We start from the raw sequence: 17080 nt of genomic DNA, 5'->3' as shown, positions 1-17080 counted from the left end.
GTAGGTGTGTAGGAGTTTGCTCAATCTACCTGGCACCTAACCTGGAATTGGAGACTATGTCATATATATGTCATATATACCACCTCTGGACATCTAAACCCAACCCAGAGGAGACCATGATCCATTTTCAGCCACACATAGACAGACATGACTCCCATACACTCAAACATACTGTGAGCCTAATAGAGCACTGGAGGCAAGTCTGTGATGTCCTGTATTGTTAGTATCATTATGTGACGGGATGTAGTCGATGTAGACTACCACCATCTAGGCAAAACAGAAGAAAAAAATGATCATAAGTCTTAATCACCCTCTATTATAACCTTCATTACTTTTTATTCCCATTTAATTCTAGTAGAGAATCATTCAATCACCGTCTTGTGGCTCTGCAGCTCTATGGCTGCACCTCAGCTCAGCCCACCACCAACATCACCCTCCACCTTTATCCCTGCACCTCTTTCAGAGAACATGTGGACAGAGGCTCGGTGAGAGCAGGCAGGCTGAGGAGGGAGGTAATTTCTGCTGTCTTACCTCAGCGCTTTCCTCATTCGGCTCTGATTAGCTCCAATAATGTATCTCGGGCTTTTCAGCTGTGCAAAAAGGACGGGGGCTGAAAGAAAGTGTGTGAGAGAGGCAATATGGTGAAGAATACGTCCCCTCCCTCACAGCTCTCTCACACCATTAATCTTTCTCTTCTCTCTGTCGTTTTGAGGAAAGTGATTATGGCGACTTAATTGTATTTGAGGAGTTTCTCTACATCGTGTATATTTTAACTCAGAAAAGGACTTGTCAATATTTGGAAATATAGATTTGCAGCATTTCTTCTTGACTACTTCAGAGGGAACAAATTTTAAGTGGTAATACCAATTACTTACATACATAAAAAAAGAGTCACTATTTTGTGACTGTTTTAATTCAATAATATAAATCAATGACAGATGATGTTTACTTTCAAATATTTGATAAATGTGGCAGATGTTTTGAGCGCTCATTAATTACAAAAAAACTCTCTTTTTGCATTATTGTGTTTTTTAACAAGGCATTGTTTTATTCGATTCAAGTATTAATTGTGTAGCCTGCCTCGCAGCCTTGCTGTAATATAAGAGAGCTAAAGTAGTAAGATAAAAAAAACAAAAAAGAAAAAAAACAAATAATAACATAAAAATGTGAAAACAACAAATAGATAAAACAGAAAACTATGGCAGTGCAGTTATCTGCCCTAAAAAGGAATAAAATCAATTTAAGACCTGAACCGCATGATAGTATGGTTACAGCTCTATACACGAGAACACAAGAGTCATCGTGTTGAAATATTAACTCCTTAAACGCATTCACTCATGCATCCTTTAACTAGATATGTGCGTATTTACTGACTAATCCACACAGTCGAATCACAGTTTCATTTTTCCCATGCAACTTTTCCATAGTCTTTGTACCTGGGAAGTCTTGGGTGTGCTCACCAATTGGTAGAGAGAGACATCACTTTTGCAACACCACATCTGTAAAGGGACCCCGTACATGAGGTGAGTCACATCTGTTAGTAGCAATTTTTTTAATCAATACATACGTTTCATTGCTACAGACTTGATGTAGTGGCTCTTCTGCCACTGTACAGTATGTTTACCATCTAGTCTCTAAGCTGGCTGAGTGATGCACAGCAGGCTTTAATAGCTGCCCTCTGCAGAAGAGCAGCAGCAAAATCTGACCAATCATGTTTCCCTTTCTTATTTGGAACAAAAAATACTATGTCAAATATCCCAGAGACCAAATGAAGGCTAACTCCGTCTATAATGATTTTGCGTGGAACCACCACATGCAAAATGATGCAGTGTTAGCAGGCTTGTGTTATTGATTAAGACAAGACAGAGCCAGCAGTGGGGCTTCTTGAACAGCACTGAAATAAAGAGAAATAAATGTTTTGGAAAAAAGGAACATTTATGTGCAATCGTTTTTTGAACTCAGTTACATTTGGACTTCAACAACGCACACGCTCCCCCATGTCTTTTTCCTTTTTAATTTCAAATTTAAAGAAGCTTTCGTGAGTATTCTCCAGTTGTATATATAATGCACATTATCAAGAAAAGCCTTAACCTTAACTCACTGGCAATTACACAGCCATTCTGCAGCAGTAGATGTGTAACTATGGATTCTCACAATATGCCGAATGCTAATAATGTTGATGACTGTTCACGCCTGCTGAATGTGTTTGACGTTCGCCAATCGCAAACAACTTCTCCGAGCAAACGGCCTCGCAGGCATTCACGCAAGCGAGGGGGAAATAATGTATGAACACAAACGCGGCGTGCACAGTGTCCGCAGCGTATCCAGTGGTCATCAAGCACTGTCTCTTTCCTTCAGCTCAGACAAAAGCTTGTGACATGTTCATTAACCAGCAGGGATCCCATTACTGCACTCAACAGCCTCCCTGTCACAATGCTCGCACGTAATTAGCTACACATGCAGTCTCAGGAATGCTAATTGTTGCTCTCCTCCCCTCACTCGTTCATTCCTTTCTATACAGTTCCTCACATCCTCCTCCTTTGCCTTATTTGTTCACTCTGCAGGTGGCATAGTGTGCCACTTTTAGACTGTCAAAGTTGTTCAGAAAAGCTTTCAAATTACAGTTTAAATTTCCCTGCTGCGAGTCCATTAACTTCATAATGGAGACAGAGGAAGAGAGACAGAGAGAGTGAAACAAAAGGAAAAGGAAAGGTATAGGTGGCAGACTGGGGGAATAAGACATTAGTCACTTAAGAATCCAAATGTGTCATTCACATCCAGTGTCCCTCTCACACCATCGCCCATTGCTAGCTGGTCATTTATGGGAACGGGTCAACAGAGAGCGTGCGCTCATGGTGTTCAGTTTTCATAAACAGCGTGAATTTGATAAATAAACCCAACATGCCCATTGGTCTCTGTAGGTATTTGATAGAATAGATAGATATCCTCCTTCCGTGGCTCTAAAGTGACAGATGGCAGACAAAATGTACACTAGTTGTGAAATCAGGTTGGGTATCTTCCAATCGTTATTATCTTTGTGTGTACCCACATAGTGTTTCCTTGTAGTAGAAGGATAGTAAGAAATAAATCATCCTAAAACGACTCTAACTTTGGAAGACGTTTGATGTGATTAACTCGCGCTGTTGAACTGCATTGTGTTATTGCATGGAAAAACGACTATGAATCTTGTCCCCGTCTCTCAGACCGGTTTCGAGGTAGGAAGGGATCCCTGCACAGAGTTTCTTTTTTTCGGGTACCCACAAGGCAACTGTGAACAGATTTCCCACAATATGATAATTACCACTCATCATATTTCATCCATGATTGCAGACAAACGGTACGGAGCAGGGATGCTATTTCAGAGGGTGGACAGAGACGAGATGCGGACTGTATGTTTCCATGGCAACTACTTTACCCATAAGCCAACACGTGATCGCAGAAGATCATGTATGTTGAAGTCCATTCCATTATTTGATGTTCGTCATGTGTTTGCTGGGATCAGTCAGTTAATCAATGAATGAATCATCCCAAGAAATATCAAAAAATCGAAATGACTAAGTCTTTTTCGTACTGAAACAAGCATTGTGTTTGAAATATTCTGTGCAAAATCACTTTCGCAGTGGGACCACTGTGTCAGGTTATGAAGTTAAAAGATCACTTGACACAAAATCCTCCAGCGGTCTGAGATACAGCAACTTTGTGGTTTCATTTGTTCCACTGTGGTTTCACCTGCTGTAGATCTCAACGACAATGAAGTGAGTATTTTTGTATGTGTGTTTGTCATGGTGTTAAAATCTGAAGTGTTGCCCTGTTCAATGATTTTTATTGAATCGTACCGAGGTTTTAACACAAGCCACAACACATCACTCTGACACTTTATAACTGATTAAACAAATGAGACGTGTTAATGTGTTAATTAATGAGCTTCACAGAGGTGCTGGTAGGCAGATCTTCCTTTTACCTGACAGAATCAGGCTACTTGTTTCCTACTGTTGCCAGTCTTTTATGATAACTTAAGGTAGAGGCTTGCTGCCTGCATCTTCATCCAGGTATCAGATAGGTATGAAGCATATTGCTCTTATATTTAAACATGTGCATTGACCTTTTTTTTATGTGTGTGTGTGTGTAAAGTAGCAAAAAACAGCACGACAAAGTATATTATTACACAGTTGCATCACCTAAGCAGAATAATAGAAGCATTACTATCACTTTGGAGTCAGGTTTCTGGCCACCTCACAAATACTGTAGTCCAGTTTTCACTCTCACTCACAACAGATTAGTCCTGCAATCCTTGGCGTCAGCTCTGCCCCTCCACCATCTCTCTCTCTCTCTCTCATATATCTTTCTTACAACTCGGTATAAGAAGGATGAGTATGATAATGTATGTAGGTTACTGTATCCCTTATGAGTAGCATCATCCACAGGCATCGTAGTCAATAACTGTCAGGAAGCTGTTTCATCGCCTACACTTTCTCATATCACATCAGCGTGGTTCGTCACATACCCTTGCTGCTGACATTCATGGCTGTAGACGAGACAACAGTGTCACCTATGGGCCGATGAGAGATCTACAACCCTCCATGCCCAAGTGCAGCCAAGTTCCTGGACACTTTGCCGGTAAACAGTTATTGTTACATGATCAGTGTCATACTCCAGCACCCTTGCACCTGAGCATATCACTTGTGAGACATAGAGAACCTGTGTTCTCCATGCAGAATCATTAATAGATCCAACCAAATGCTAAACAAATTCACTCCCCCCCGGAGTTAAAAGAGAACTAGAAAGGAAGAAGATTGTGAATAATTCATATTGTCTGTTGCACTTCTCATTGCTGTAATTACACAGTCATTGTTCTTTGGCAGGAAGGAAACATAAAATTACAATTTAGGCAGTGAAATTGTCATTTGTAGCACTAATTGACACTAATAAAATGATTTTTCCTTCTTTCCCCGTGGATCATATGCTAATCAAAATGTGAAGTATTAAAGATGACACTAACGGGCGTGATAAGCAGCTAATGAAAGAGGGGAGGCAAGTGGGACAGTAATAGACATACTCCCGCTAATAAGTTCCTGTTCATTAGAGCATGCAAACTGTACCCTCCTCCTGTCTTGTCTGCTTCTTCTGACTGACAGCTTTGACAGCCTTTCCTGTCAAAGGGAAACTTTTGACCTCCTCCGGAAATAAAGAACTAATATTTCACAGTGCCACTAAGCACGTTATAAGCCTCTTTATAAATGGATCAGTAGTGTACTATTATTGGAGGGTGACATAAAGCTCTACTTGAGTCGCTCTTTAAAAATAGATGACACTGTCTATAATGTCAGCATTTTGATGACATTTTCTTGTGTCTGGGTGGATGTCTTCACTGCCTCACACGACGCTGGTAGGCTGACTCACACAGACTGGCGCTGATATGACAGACTTTGATCTCTCCCACTCTGTCTCTCCCTTTTTGCTACTTCCCCCAGTGGACTTCTGCATATGTCGACCCACATCCACCCTGAAAAAGCAGAACGAAGATCCATGAAATGAGATGCCAAATACTAGGCTCTCCTTATGACATGGGGTGATAGAGAAAGAACAAAAAAAAAAAAAAAAAAAAAAGAAGTTGAGAAACAGACCAAACTGTTGGTCATAATGAGAAGTGTGTGACTTTAGTTTACTGATTGGCATATTAATCTTACTGCAGTAAAAGTTGGTGAGGCATTCACAGTTGGATGGCACCAAATGCAGCATAGGTCTCAAATTACACCCCGGAGGCCCTTTAGCCTTTGGAAAGAGGATAGGAAACTGCTGCAAAAAAATCCAAACAGGCTGCAGGGAGAGCTAGAGGCAACTCATCCCTAACCTGTGTATGCAGGAGGCATGGTGTCAGGGAGTTGCAGGAAGATCAGAAGTAGAGGGTTTTACCATTAGGACTGTAGCAATTTGGCATGCATGGGGAGATGAGGGGAAGTCTCAGAGATAATCATGCTAACACAGAATTCCCTCATTACCTCTGAGGCTGAGCTGTGGGCAGGAGTCCAAGTCAGAAACACACATTCACACGCACACACACACACAAACACACACACACAGGGTGAGAGTTTCCAATGGGAGCTCAGGGTAGAATTGGGAGATCACAGAAGCCACAGTTTTTATCATAAGGATCTATGAAATGCCATTGGATAAGGGGGGTTACACTGTAATGAGTTTTCTTTTCTGTTGAGTGTCACGATTATGACTTGGAATTTGTTTTGAATAATGACCTGGCTTCATAGGCCGACATCATATAAGATAGATTAGTGGAGTTAGTAGGTTCAGAGTCACCTCTTGTTTGCCTCCTCCTGAGTCTGCTGAAGAAGAGCTGAGAGAAACCTGACATACTTTCCTCGCAGCAGACTTCTACCTGCTTCAGCCCATTATACAGTTCAACCCAGCTCAAAGTCGCTTCAATTATCAACATCATACTGTTAGCACCTCTCGTCCCAAGAGGTAGTGTAGAAGTACAATGCTACAGATCAGATTTAGATCTCAGATCAAAGAAGCCACGTTTTGCCCGAACCCTAATTGGCATCAGGCAGAAAATAGAACGTCTGAACTCCTCTTCATCGTTGTCAGCACAGGGCAACAGCAGATATGAAGAGTGGCAAAGTTTACTAAAAAAGCAGTTTTTTTTTTTTTTAACACACTCTGCAAAGGTGCATTTATTTAAGCTCTCTGCTTTGATTTGGATATATGCGCTCAGCATTTGATTCATGTCAACTGTAAAAATCAGCTAAACAGGACAAACATGTTTTCAGGAACGTCAGTCGCTTTCACATTCGCCGTCTTTCTTTATTGGTACAACCTTGCAGCGCACAATGACTGATTCAAGCAGCAACATTCGATCCTTTTGGACAGCAGTTATTTGCACTGACCTGACTCAATGTAACTTGCAGTGTATCACATTTTGGGAATGTCGCAAGGGGGGAAAATGAGTAACTCGACAGAAAAACAGTTCAGCATGAATGCTGGCAAAGACACAAACAAAACATTAAAATAAAGATTGTGTTGGATTCTCACATGAGAGCGATGCTCACTGGGGTTTTTTTTTTTTTTTTTTTTGAACGCACACTGTACCACAGCTAATTGTCACCTGTCTGTCATTACTCACACATGTGGATTGCTGCATGTCGGAGGCTGTTTGAAGACTTAATTAGAGTATTTGTGTGCTTGTGATGAGGTGAGGTCATTCGTAGCTTTAGGTTAAAAAAAAAAATGCCTTACATAAAATAGTAATCATCACTCGTACGGGACGGAGAAGTGTGAATTTAATTTGCAAATTCAGGGCTCAATGAGGCCACTGTGTTGGAAGACACGGTAGAAAATAAGAGACATAAAAGTGTTTTTCTTTTTTTTAGATGTAATAAATAATCCCAGGTCCTCTCACCTAAACTGTCAGCACCTCCTTCATAACGATGCAATGAGAAACAAAACAAACGTGGTGCTACATAATGGCACATGGGGAATTTTTCTTGAAAGGTTAAAAACTATTTTAAGCAACAATGTTAACGGTGACTTTAAGCCGTTTAATGTTCCTTCTGTGCAGTTTTGGGTGTGTTTGGACCTATGTCTATGTATATGTCGCCTCACAAGCGTGTGCTCCTCTACTTGAGTCAGTGTGTGTCTGTGTGTTTTACAAAGTGAAAGAGTAGGACGGGAGGAACAGTGCCAATAGGGAATAAAAGTAATGTCAGGTCTGTGTGTGTGTGTGTGTGTGTGTGTTATGTCTTTGTGTGTGAGTGAGTGGGTGTGCGTTATGCAAATACTAAGCTGGTATGAGCCCGGACAGGTAACCAATTGGAGAGGAATAAGGAAGTTAGGAGGATAAAACACCCATTGTGGTGGGGCAGCACCTAGTGTGTCTGCATACTTTCATCTGTTAATTCAAAGATTCACCTCATTGTAAACACAAGTCCTCTGGAATCTGCAGAACCTGTATTGATCTCTGTTCAGCTGTATTGAAAGAGGGGGGAATCTATCAAGAGTACGTGAAACCTCTACCAGGCCTGATCGGACCCAAATTCTGCTGCTCTGGTAGGCTGCAATTTCAGTGCTGGGGAACCAGCAGTGTTTTTTTAAAATGCGAGAATGCAACATTATCAAAACTGAAAGCTGTTTTGTTAGCAAATAATTAATACGATTTTGTTTATATATTATTATTATTGTGATTTCATTGACTATTCAAGCCAAAACCCAACGATGACAGTGGACATGCAGACATGACTTAAGAATTAGTAGATTCTAAAACTTGGGAAGTGAATGTTTAATTTATTTCTCTCTCCAGTAACTTAGAACTTGCGCTACAATTCGCTGTCTTATATTTATTTCTTGTTCTTGTAACAATCACAAACTAACGAGTGATGTGATATAAGTCACAGGGTACTGATGCATTGATCTGCACGTTTGTTATGAAAATGAAATTACCAATGCAAAAAGTGGCCTATTTATCCACAGTTCAGTATAACATTCATTTTAAAGGATCTTCATGTATTTGGGATTTTTCAGGACTGTTTCACACTGTCAACAATGCACCTCATCACTGTTTCAGTTGTTAACGTCACAGAAAGGCTGGAGTTTATATTTTAATGCAACCTCACAATAGAATTAGAAGTTAGTTTTAAAAGCAAGACTGTGGTACAATAATAAAAAAAAAAGCAAAGAAGAACAAGTATTGAACCTAGTTCTTCACCTAGTTCAATCAAAGAGGATCAATGCTATCGTCAGGCTACTACAGCAGAAGTGAAACCAACAGCCCCTCGAAGAGCTGACACAATTCCTGTGTGAACTCTTCAGATAAGTGCTGCTTATCTCATCACGTCATGGCAAAGGCGCATGAAGCTGAGTGATTTTTCACTGTGACTCAGCCAGCAGGATATTGATCAATAAGTGTTACTGTCTTTGGCTCTTTTCTTGTATCGTTGCCACATGACCTGATAAGAGACCTGTTTGGCAATAGCCGACGACAGCGGCGAAGCTCAGCGCAGCGCAGGAGGCGTTTGAGCAAACGTGGTCAACTGTCAAGTCAGGAGCTCATCTACATTAACATGACGACATGTGTCACTGGAGGCAAAGTTTGCATTCAGGGATCTTTACTTTAGGCTCTTATGAAAGCCAGATCCTCAAACAGATCGAGTTACAGTTTATATGTCACGTACAAGTCAGGCTGGCAGAGCCGTGTTTACAGTACTGTAGAAATGTGTGACAAGGCTTGGCACAATTCGGTTTATGACTGATCATAAAAGCGTGACCAGTTTCTTCTAGAGAACAGTACGGGTCATTGCGTACAGAATTAGTTTAATTGTGTAGACATGTGAAACGGATGTCATTTGTCGCATTGACCTTTGGCAGTTTGATGTTGATATGGTATGGTTTACGATGCTAACTAACACTATCTTAACCATCACCCTGTCTCACCCTGTTTTGTAGATTTAAACAACAAACAAAAAGTTCTGTATTTAAAATGTGTTAACTTTCAAATCTTCTTGTTTAAATGACGAGGAATCTGACTTTTCTTCCACAAGGCCCCAAAATACAGTGCAAATCCATGTAATTTAACAGAATAACATAAAAACCTGACAACCCAGCTACTGTACGGGTGCAACACCTTTTTACCTCCTGTTGGGAAAAACAGTGGAGCTTCTGAAGTTCTGACAAGCTCTATTTACATAGGATGCAAATATATGTGTAGTTGAGTCTGAAACGTGCCTTTATTTACCTTCATATGTGCTGGGCACTGCACATGTGAAGCACGGGAGGGTGCGCGCCCCGCGCTAAACACTAAATCAAGTCATAAAGAAATGAGCACCTGTGGATGTGTAAAACCATCAAGTGCAGGAAAAAAAAAAACAACAACATCAGCAACTCAGACAGCAGCAAACATGACAGTTGCTGTCACTTAATGCACACTGAGGTTTTACTGAACTACGTTTTTGTACCCTTTCTGTTTAAAGTTGCAATGTTTAAAATGCCGGGTCTAGTGGATTAGATGTCGTTTTGGCTGCTCCTGCGGTGGATTACTGAACATGCATGTGTTGCTGTATAATACTGACTGGCCAATGCAGAACAAAACCAGCCACACACACTGTATTTTATAAAAACAATATCTCAGTCACAGTTGTTTCATTCTTACATTTTCAATCCCTCCCCGCAGTAAATTCCTCATCTCCTGCCTCAGCCTCTAGGCCATGGTACATCAGAGTGTAGCGACTTCAATATGAGTGTAACTTCAACCACCACCTTGGACAGCCAGCTGACCGCTACCTGGGGCTCTGCTAACACCTACGCCGACGGTGAGGCCTACGACACATACTAAACACTCCCGATGAATCCCGCTGCGCGCCTTCCTGGCATTCCATATGAACTCTTCACTGACATGAATCAGCTAATTAAATTGTCTGAGTAACGTCCTTAAAATGCCTCAAGAAAAATATGCTAATTTGTTCTGCTGCAGGATCGCGATTGCTCTCTATTTAACAATCCAATTCCCTCAATGGTTAGAAAACTGCCGTGCAAAATGAAAATCATTCAGTGGTTATCAGCTGATGTATTGCTCACCTGGTGAGCCCAGAGCTCTGAAAAACAAGGCATGATTTAAGGATTTCCGACAGAGAGGCAGCTCAACAGCTCTTTCAGCAAACTGCTCTGCATATTAATTATTGACAAATGCCCTCAGTAGATGAATTCATGTTTCCCTCACTGGATGCATATTTACACTAAAACACAATTAAGTCACTGATGTAGACAAATGCTGCTTTCAGAGGGTTTTCACACACTGTTAATCACCGATGTCTTCCCCCAGTTCCGATGGTGATGTCTGGTTACACGAGCCGTCTGTGGCCTCACGACTGCCAGCCTCAGTTCTGGAGCAAGTACCAGGTGTGGGAGTGGCTGCAGCAGGTCATGGACATGCACCAGATTGATGCCTCTAGCATTCCTTTTCAAAACTTTGACATGGACGGCCATCAGCTCTGCAGCCTGAGCTACCAAGACTTCATCCGTGCTGCTGGCAGCGTGGGACCCATTCTCTTCCACAGCATCACAGAGCTCAAGTGGAGTGGTGCATCGGAAAGTCTGAGAGGTGGGCAGTGGGGGGAGAAAAAAGAAAAGGGGAAAGCCGATCATTCCCACTAAAAGACCAGCTGGGTGATTCGAGTCTTGATAAAGTGTTGTTGAGGAGGTATCACAGAGCCAGTCAGGGGTCGCGCTGCAGGGTGCTTAGAGCGAGCGAGATGATGCATTCGTTGTTTGTGCTTGTCAGACAGACAGCAAACAAAGCACCGAGGAGAGTCGAGGCTGAGAAACTCGCTGGGATCTGGCTCATCTGCTATTTTTAATTAGAGTTTGAGGGTTGTTGCGCAACACAGCAGTTCATGAACTTCGTGTGGGCTGTTAACTGTAACACTGAATGGGGCTTATAGTGAAAATGAAAGGAACAAGAAATCGACAAAGACGTTAGCGCATCGCACATCACACATTATCTAACATCTGAAGTTAATGACATTTAACTTAACTAAACAAAAGGTCACGGAAAATTCAAGGTCAACCAAACCAGAGCACAATGCTGCTATTGTTGTTGCTGGCAGTAACAAGCCAGTTCACTATCTTGAGACAAGACGTTACATTTTTCTACATCAAATGTCAGTGTCGCGCCAGTGGCGACACCTGAGCACAGTTTCCACGCAGACACGAGGCCATTGTGTGGTAAGACAGGGGAACTGTCAAAGCCGTCATAATGTAGGTTTGATTTCCCTTGTTGATTCTTACTGAAATACTCTACCTGTGTTTATACTAAAGAGCTTAGTAAACCTTTTGACGTCACACCTTAAATGTGAACGTGAATAATTAATTTTCAAACATCAGTCAGCGGTGACAAATTTAATATCCTGTTTTGTGCCACAGCAGTCATTCATTTCCTTGTTCCTTCTAATCTGTTTAGGGCAGTACCATGTGGAAATAGGACAAATGGACATCAAACCAGAGAGTAAGAGACATACACATTAGAAGAAAATAATAAATTCGAATCAAGAATAAGCAAAAGTATTCATTGCATCCTGCTTTTTTTTTTTTTTTTTGCAGTTGATTTCTCCTGTCCGTTCCCAGACGTTGCACCTGGAGGTAACCTAAATACACTCAGATGCTGCAACACTGCCACATTTGAAACAGATCGTGTGAAAAATGATCTCTTTTTCTTATCAGTTAACTTAGAAATCTACGATCCCACAATTCACCCGCTGGCACCTGCTGCCTCTCCCACTCCTTCCAGTCCTGGTAAGGAATTTATCATGCATCCAAAATAAATGGCCTCACCTAAGCTCCCACCCTGCTCCTCTGTCATACGACTCTCATTTGTAGAGCTCAGCAGTAACTTCTTTTCTTGTCTCTCAGACATAAAAAGATCCTACAGTCGTCCTCATCAGGTCAAAAAACACAGTAAGTAGGACAAATATTTGCATTTTATTTGTTTGTTTGTTTGTCTTTTTCCTTTGGAGCATCTACTGGATGTTTAAATCTAACCCCACAGGCCCAAGGGGGACCCATCTGTGGGAGTTCATCAGGGACATTCTACTGAACCCAGAGCGAAACCCAGGTCTAATCAAGTGGGAGGACCGGACAGAGGGGGTTTTCCGCTTCTTGAAGTCGGAGGCAGTGGCGCAGCTATGGGGCAAGAAAAAGAATAACAGCAGCATGACATATGAGAAACTAAGTCGAGCAATGAGGTACGGCAGTGACTCACGACTGCACACCGACAACACACACTCCGAGTACTTTCAATACACTCGGCGCCCTGCTCTGACACAGGGATTTTCTTTAGTTTGGCAATAATTTATAAAATCTGTGATGAGGAAGAAATTTCACACTGCATTGCTCCGAATCCAATTTACTTAAAGCAGCTTACAATGCAAGTGCTAATGAAAAGAACGTAGTGGAACAGCTAGAACTTCTACTTTGAAACACCTTCAGATTCTTATAGGTAACCTATTAGAGTTACACATCTACAACCAGTGACCTCAGCCCAATAAAACACGTATTTACCATTCCACAGCACTGATTACCTAGAATGGACTCATTTTTGAGCTGCTATGTGCTGTCTCTGTTTTATCCCCCCCCCTCAAATGAACTGAAACGGTCCCTCTCCTGAGAAAACCTTCCTGGCTGCTGCAAAAGTCACAGTTTTACATTCAAATGAGCTAATCTAATGAGCTTAACTTCATTGTAGCGAGAACCATTGGGAACAACAAAGTGTGCCCACAGGTATTGTCACTGTGACCACAAAGCTGATTTTCTGTTTACTGTGGCGCAGCGGAAGGATTTGGAGCTCGATGGCATCACCAAACAGATCGGTGCTTTCTGTTAGGAATGACAAAAGCAAAGGAATCGCGCCCAGACTAACTTTTGTTCATGTGTATCTCACCGATTACACCAAACGTGCACCTTCGTGCACGTAAAACTTCATTTACACAGAGAAACACACTCAAATTCATCAACTAACCTGTTCATTTGTCTTATGTTACAGATATTATTACAAAAGAGAAATCTTAGAGCGGGTAGACGGACGCCGACTGGTTTACAAGTTCGGAAGGAACGCGAGAGGATGGAGAGAGACCGAGAAGTGACAATTTCATGACACAGTAATTTATGTTTTTCTTTGATGTTTTATGCCAATGTGATGTTTTATTACGGTATTTACTTTTTTATATATGTTTGAACTGGTGACACTTGTGTAATTATTTGTTTTTCTATAAATGAATCCATCCTCTGACACTGCACTGACAAGTGCTTCTTTAAAAACTAACACCAACACGCCACTAGTCAAACCTCATGAGCGTGTGTGTTGACGTGACACCTCATGTAAAACATTGTGAATCCTGTTGTTCTTACTTTTTAAAACACACGGCGGGGAAAAAAAAAGGATGTGTGTGTTTTGACATTGATACTGTGAAGTGTCCACTGGGGAAGGAACGGGATGGGACTAGAGCGCCATGAGCACAAAGCGGACGTGAAGTACAGACACGCATACACGAGCGATTTACAGCAAAAATGATCACGTGGTTTTGTCTCATATGGTTCATTTCATACGTTTGCATTAATTCAGCTGTAAATAAAGCGTGTAAATGTTTGTTAATACAAATAAAGTTTGTGACTGTTTTTATTTTATGAAGAGCTTTTTTTCACATGTGCGAGCGTGTGTGTGTGTGTGTGTGTGTGTGTGTGTGTCTACACTTGTGTGGGAATGAAGAAAATAATAATTTCGGGGACTTTTTTAAAAAATGAAATCTAGAAATATTATTCTGGGGGAATTGGTCGGTTGTGCAATCAACTGTTCACAAAGTGGTTTCTAACTTCGAGTCTTGTTCAAACTAAATGCGATGCAGGTTTGACTTTGAGAAGCCCTGCACTTAGAGATAGTGCTTCCGTTTTATCGTGACAGTCTGAAATGGCACAAAGTTAATTGTTCACCAGTGCATGCCATAGCTGCCGCACCAGTTCCTGCAGGCAGCAGACAAATGGCTGGTTCTCAATTGCCAGCAAGATAAAAAGCCGTGTCACTAAAAGGCCCCTTTCTTTGGCCTGTGTTCACAAGCAAATCTCTGTCTAATCTTCACTCTGATTTATCTGGCTGTTGTAACCCTTCTTTACATAGGGCCGCATTGATTGACACCGCGCTCTGGCTTCAAAATGTTCCCATTGCATCCGTGCATCCCCCTTTAGTCTCGCCGTTCTCACTCGCATTAGTGTAAGGAAACAAAAAATGTTCTGAAAAGCTTAGCAAAAATAACCTGGCGTCATTACGGCGAAGTAAACTTCAATCACTCAACAGCAGCATCAGCGCTGATGGAATTTTTAAAAGAGCATTTCTTCCTGGTAGTGGGAAACCATCTCTTATTAGAGGAGTTGTTTCCCACTGATGACTGCATCAAATAAAGAAAATTGCATTCAGAGACAATATAGCCAGTGACTGCTCCTGATTGAATTGAGATAATAGCAACTGATTGCCATATTGTTACGTATATTATAGGAAAACAAACAAGCGATGCAAAATCAAATTCAAGTGCTAGTTTTCCATTGTTTAGATCCTGTGTTGTTGCATCACTCACAATCACGCTTAGTCGTTTGTCTAGAGCACCACTTGCCGTTATCCATGTGCGCTCTTAATTTGAAATGTATACTAAATGAAACATAGGGTAGCTGTGTGGTTGAGGGTTCACTAATGTAAAAGCTCATCGGAAGTCTAATACATTTAAAATGCTTAACGTCTGACAAGAAAAAAAAGAAATGGCTTTATTATTTATTATTGTATAACTTTCAGCCTCACACGATTCATTGTATTTAATTCCCACCCCAATAAGATCCAGTACAGTGCATGAGCATGATAACTCAGTCAGATCAACTGGGACATTAATAAGAGTGTGGAGGGTGCTGTCACCTGGGGGACATGTTTGATGTGACTGATTGAAGATAAATGTGCAGTTAGGCAAATCGTCAAGATTTACATGACCTTTGTAGCAAAGAGGCCCTCGCTTGATTTTCCTAACAGACCACTGCACTGTGAATGCAAACCCCAGCTTTTACATACGCTCAGCATGTGACTGCCGCTGACATTTGATACGAATGAGACTTCATCTCGCGCCGTGTTGTCCGCGAGGAGCTTTCTTGTGCCTTCCTGTGAGGCTTCGAGCAGTTCTCTCTAATCAAGTGTGAGCGAGACAGGATATTGTGGCTTGAAATTTGGGAAAACACCGTTAAACCAGTGTAACAAGTATTTACAGCTCTTGGTGGAAGGGTACTGGCAGCACATGTGGCATGTAGGCAAACATGCACCCAAACCGGTTGTAATAGATCTGGGAAGGAAGAAAAACACACATATATATGCAGAGAGAGATATTTAAGCCATGTGTCTCGTTTCCGTGCTCAGTGGTTTTGTCGAGCTGAGAGTAAAATAGACAACCGTCTAGGAAGGTGATAAAAAATAAATGTAAAGGTATGCTCAGGTAAGATTACCCCAGTGGCCTCCTCCATTGTGTGTCACACTAAGCTACACAAATGAAACAATGGCGGCTTTATTTTGCCAAAAACAATAAGCGATATCAGTCCACAAGTGGCCTTATCTCCTATTGTCAGAAATTATTTTGCGATTTGAATAAGCCACGCGAGGGCTATTTTATTATTTAAAGGGGACATTAATTCAATCAGATATGCGCGCAGCAGGAAGAACAGAGGAGTGATGAGAGATAGCCCGAGCGTGCGCGTGAAGACAGCGAGCTGGGATTTAGTGTCTGCGTCCCGTGCCTTCTCAGTGGGGCTATTGTGTTCTCTCAGCAGACACCGAGCCCCGGCCTATCAGAGCCTCTTATCGTTTTCTCTTCACACTCAAATGGACCTGTGAGCCATTCAGTCCAAATTGCGAGTTGGACAGATTATAACTGAATCACTGATGCAGCTCTACTGTTTTTTTTTTTTGTTTTTTTGGAGGCAGCGCCGTGTTTCCACTTCACTGACCGTTTGGAAACAAGGAAGGGAAAAAAATTACATATACAATTGCAAATGAGAGTCTGCATACAGCACTCTCATCATGAACATGACTGTCGTGCCGATATTGGACTTTGATTGATTTCTTTCTGCTGTTGGCTTTGCTGACGTAGAATGGGTTGAATTCAATTCATCTGACACCAAAACTAAACGTACGGAGGCAAAACCACACTACACCCACTCAAACTGTTAATTCAGTGGTGCTGAAAGTCCTGTTATGTCTTTTAAGGCCTCTTGACTGTCTGTTTGTGATCATGACTGACTACACCTGGTAGCACTTGTCAACATACAAACGGGTTTGTTTGGAAAAATCCAAGGCCATTAGCGCGGATCTAAAAAAGAGGATGGTAGATAGGTGTGATTATCTCTTACAGCTGATTCCAAGATCAACAGTTCAAGCAAGTGTACATACATATTGGAGTTATTGTGAGGCGTACTCGCTGACCCACATTGAATTGCCATGGGCTGACAAGCTGCTGTGCAGGAAAGAAAAGAAAAAGAAAGTTCCTGCTCAAAACACCAATAC

The 17080-nt window shown here is 41.6% G+C and overlaps 1 protein-coding gene across 1 annotated transcript; it reads left to right on the top strand.

The window, feature by feature from the left end:
• Positions 1-7873: 7873 nt before the first annotated feature.
• On the top strand, positions 7874-13926 carry ehf (ets homologous factor). The gene is made up of 9 exons (XM_026366504.1): positions 7874-8061; positions 10178-10316; positions 10826-11104; positions 11963-12007; positions 12103-12141; positions 12223-12294; positions 12412-12456; positions 12548-12743; positions 13541-13926. The coding sequence occupies exons 2-9, from the start codon at positions 10241-10243 to the stop codon at positions 13638-13640; spliced, it is 852 nt and encodes a 283-aa protein (XP_026222289.1). The 5' UTR covers positions 7874-8061; positions 10178-10240; the 3' UTR covers positions 13641-13926.
• The last annotated feature ends 3154 nt before the right edge of the window (positions 13927-17080 follow it).

This window comes from Anabas testudineus, chromosome 6 (assembly GCF_900324465.2).
Source record: "Anabas testudineus chromosome 6, fAnaTes1.2, whole genome shotgun sequence".
Lineage (NCBI taxonomy): Eukaryota > Metazoa > Chordata > Actinopteri > Anabantiformes > Anabantidae > Anabas > Anabas testudineus.
The sequence above is the reverse complement of the archived record's forward strand: the minus strand, read 5'-3'. Positions and strand labels throughout refer to the sequence as shown.

Coding starts and splice junctions, on each gene's coding strand:
- ehf (XM_026366504.1), top strand. CDS start 10,241: ATGAGTGTAACTTCAACCACCACCTTGGACAGCCAGCTGACCGCTACC. Junction 12,295..12,411: donor TCCCACTCCTTCCAGTCCTG/GTAAGGAATTTA, acceptor CTTGTCTCTCAG/ACATAAAAAGATCCTACAGT. Junction 12,744..13,540: donor AAACTAAGTCGAGCAATGAG/GTACGGCAGTGA, acceptor CTTATGTTACAG/ATATTATTACAAAAGAGAAA.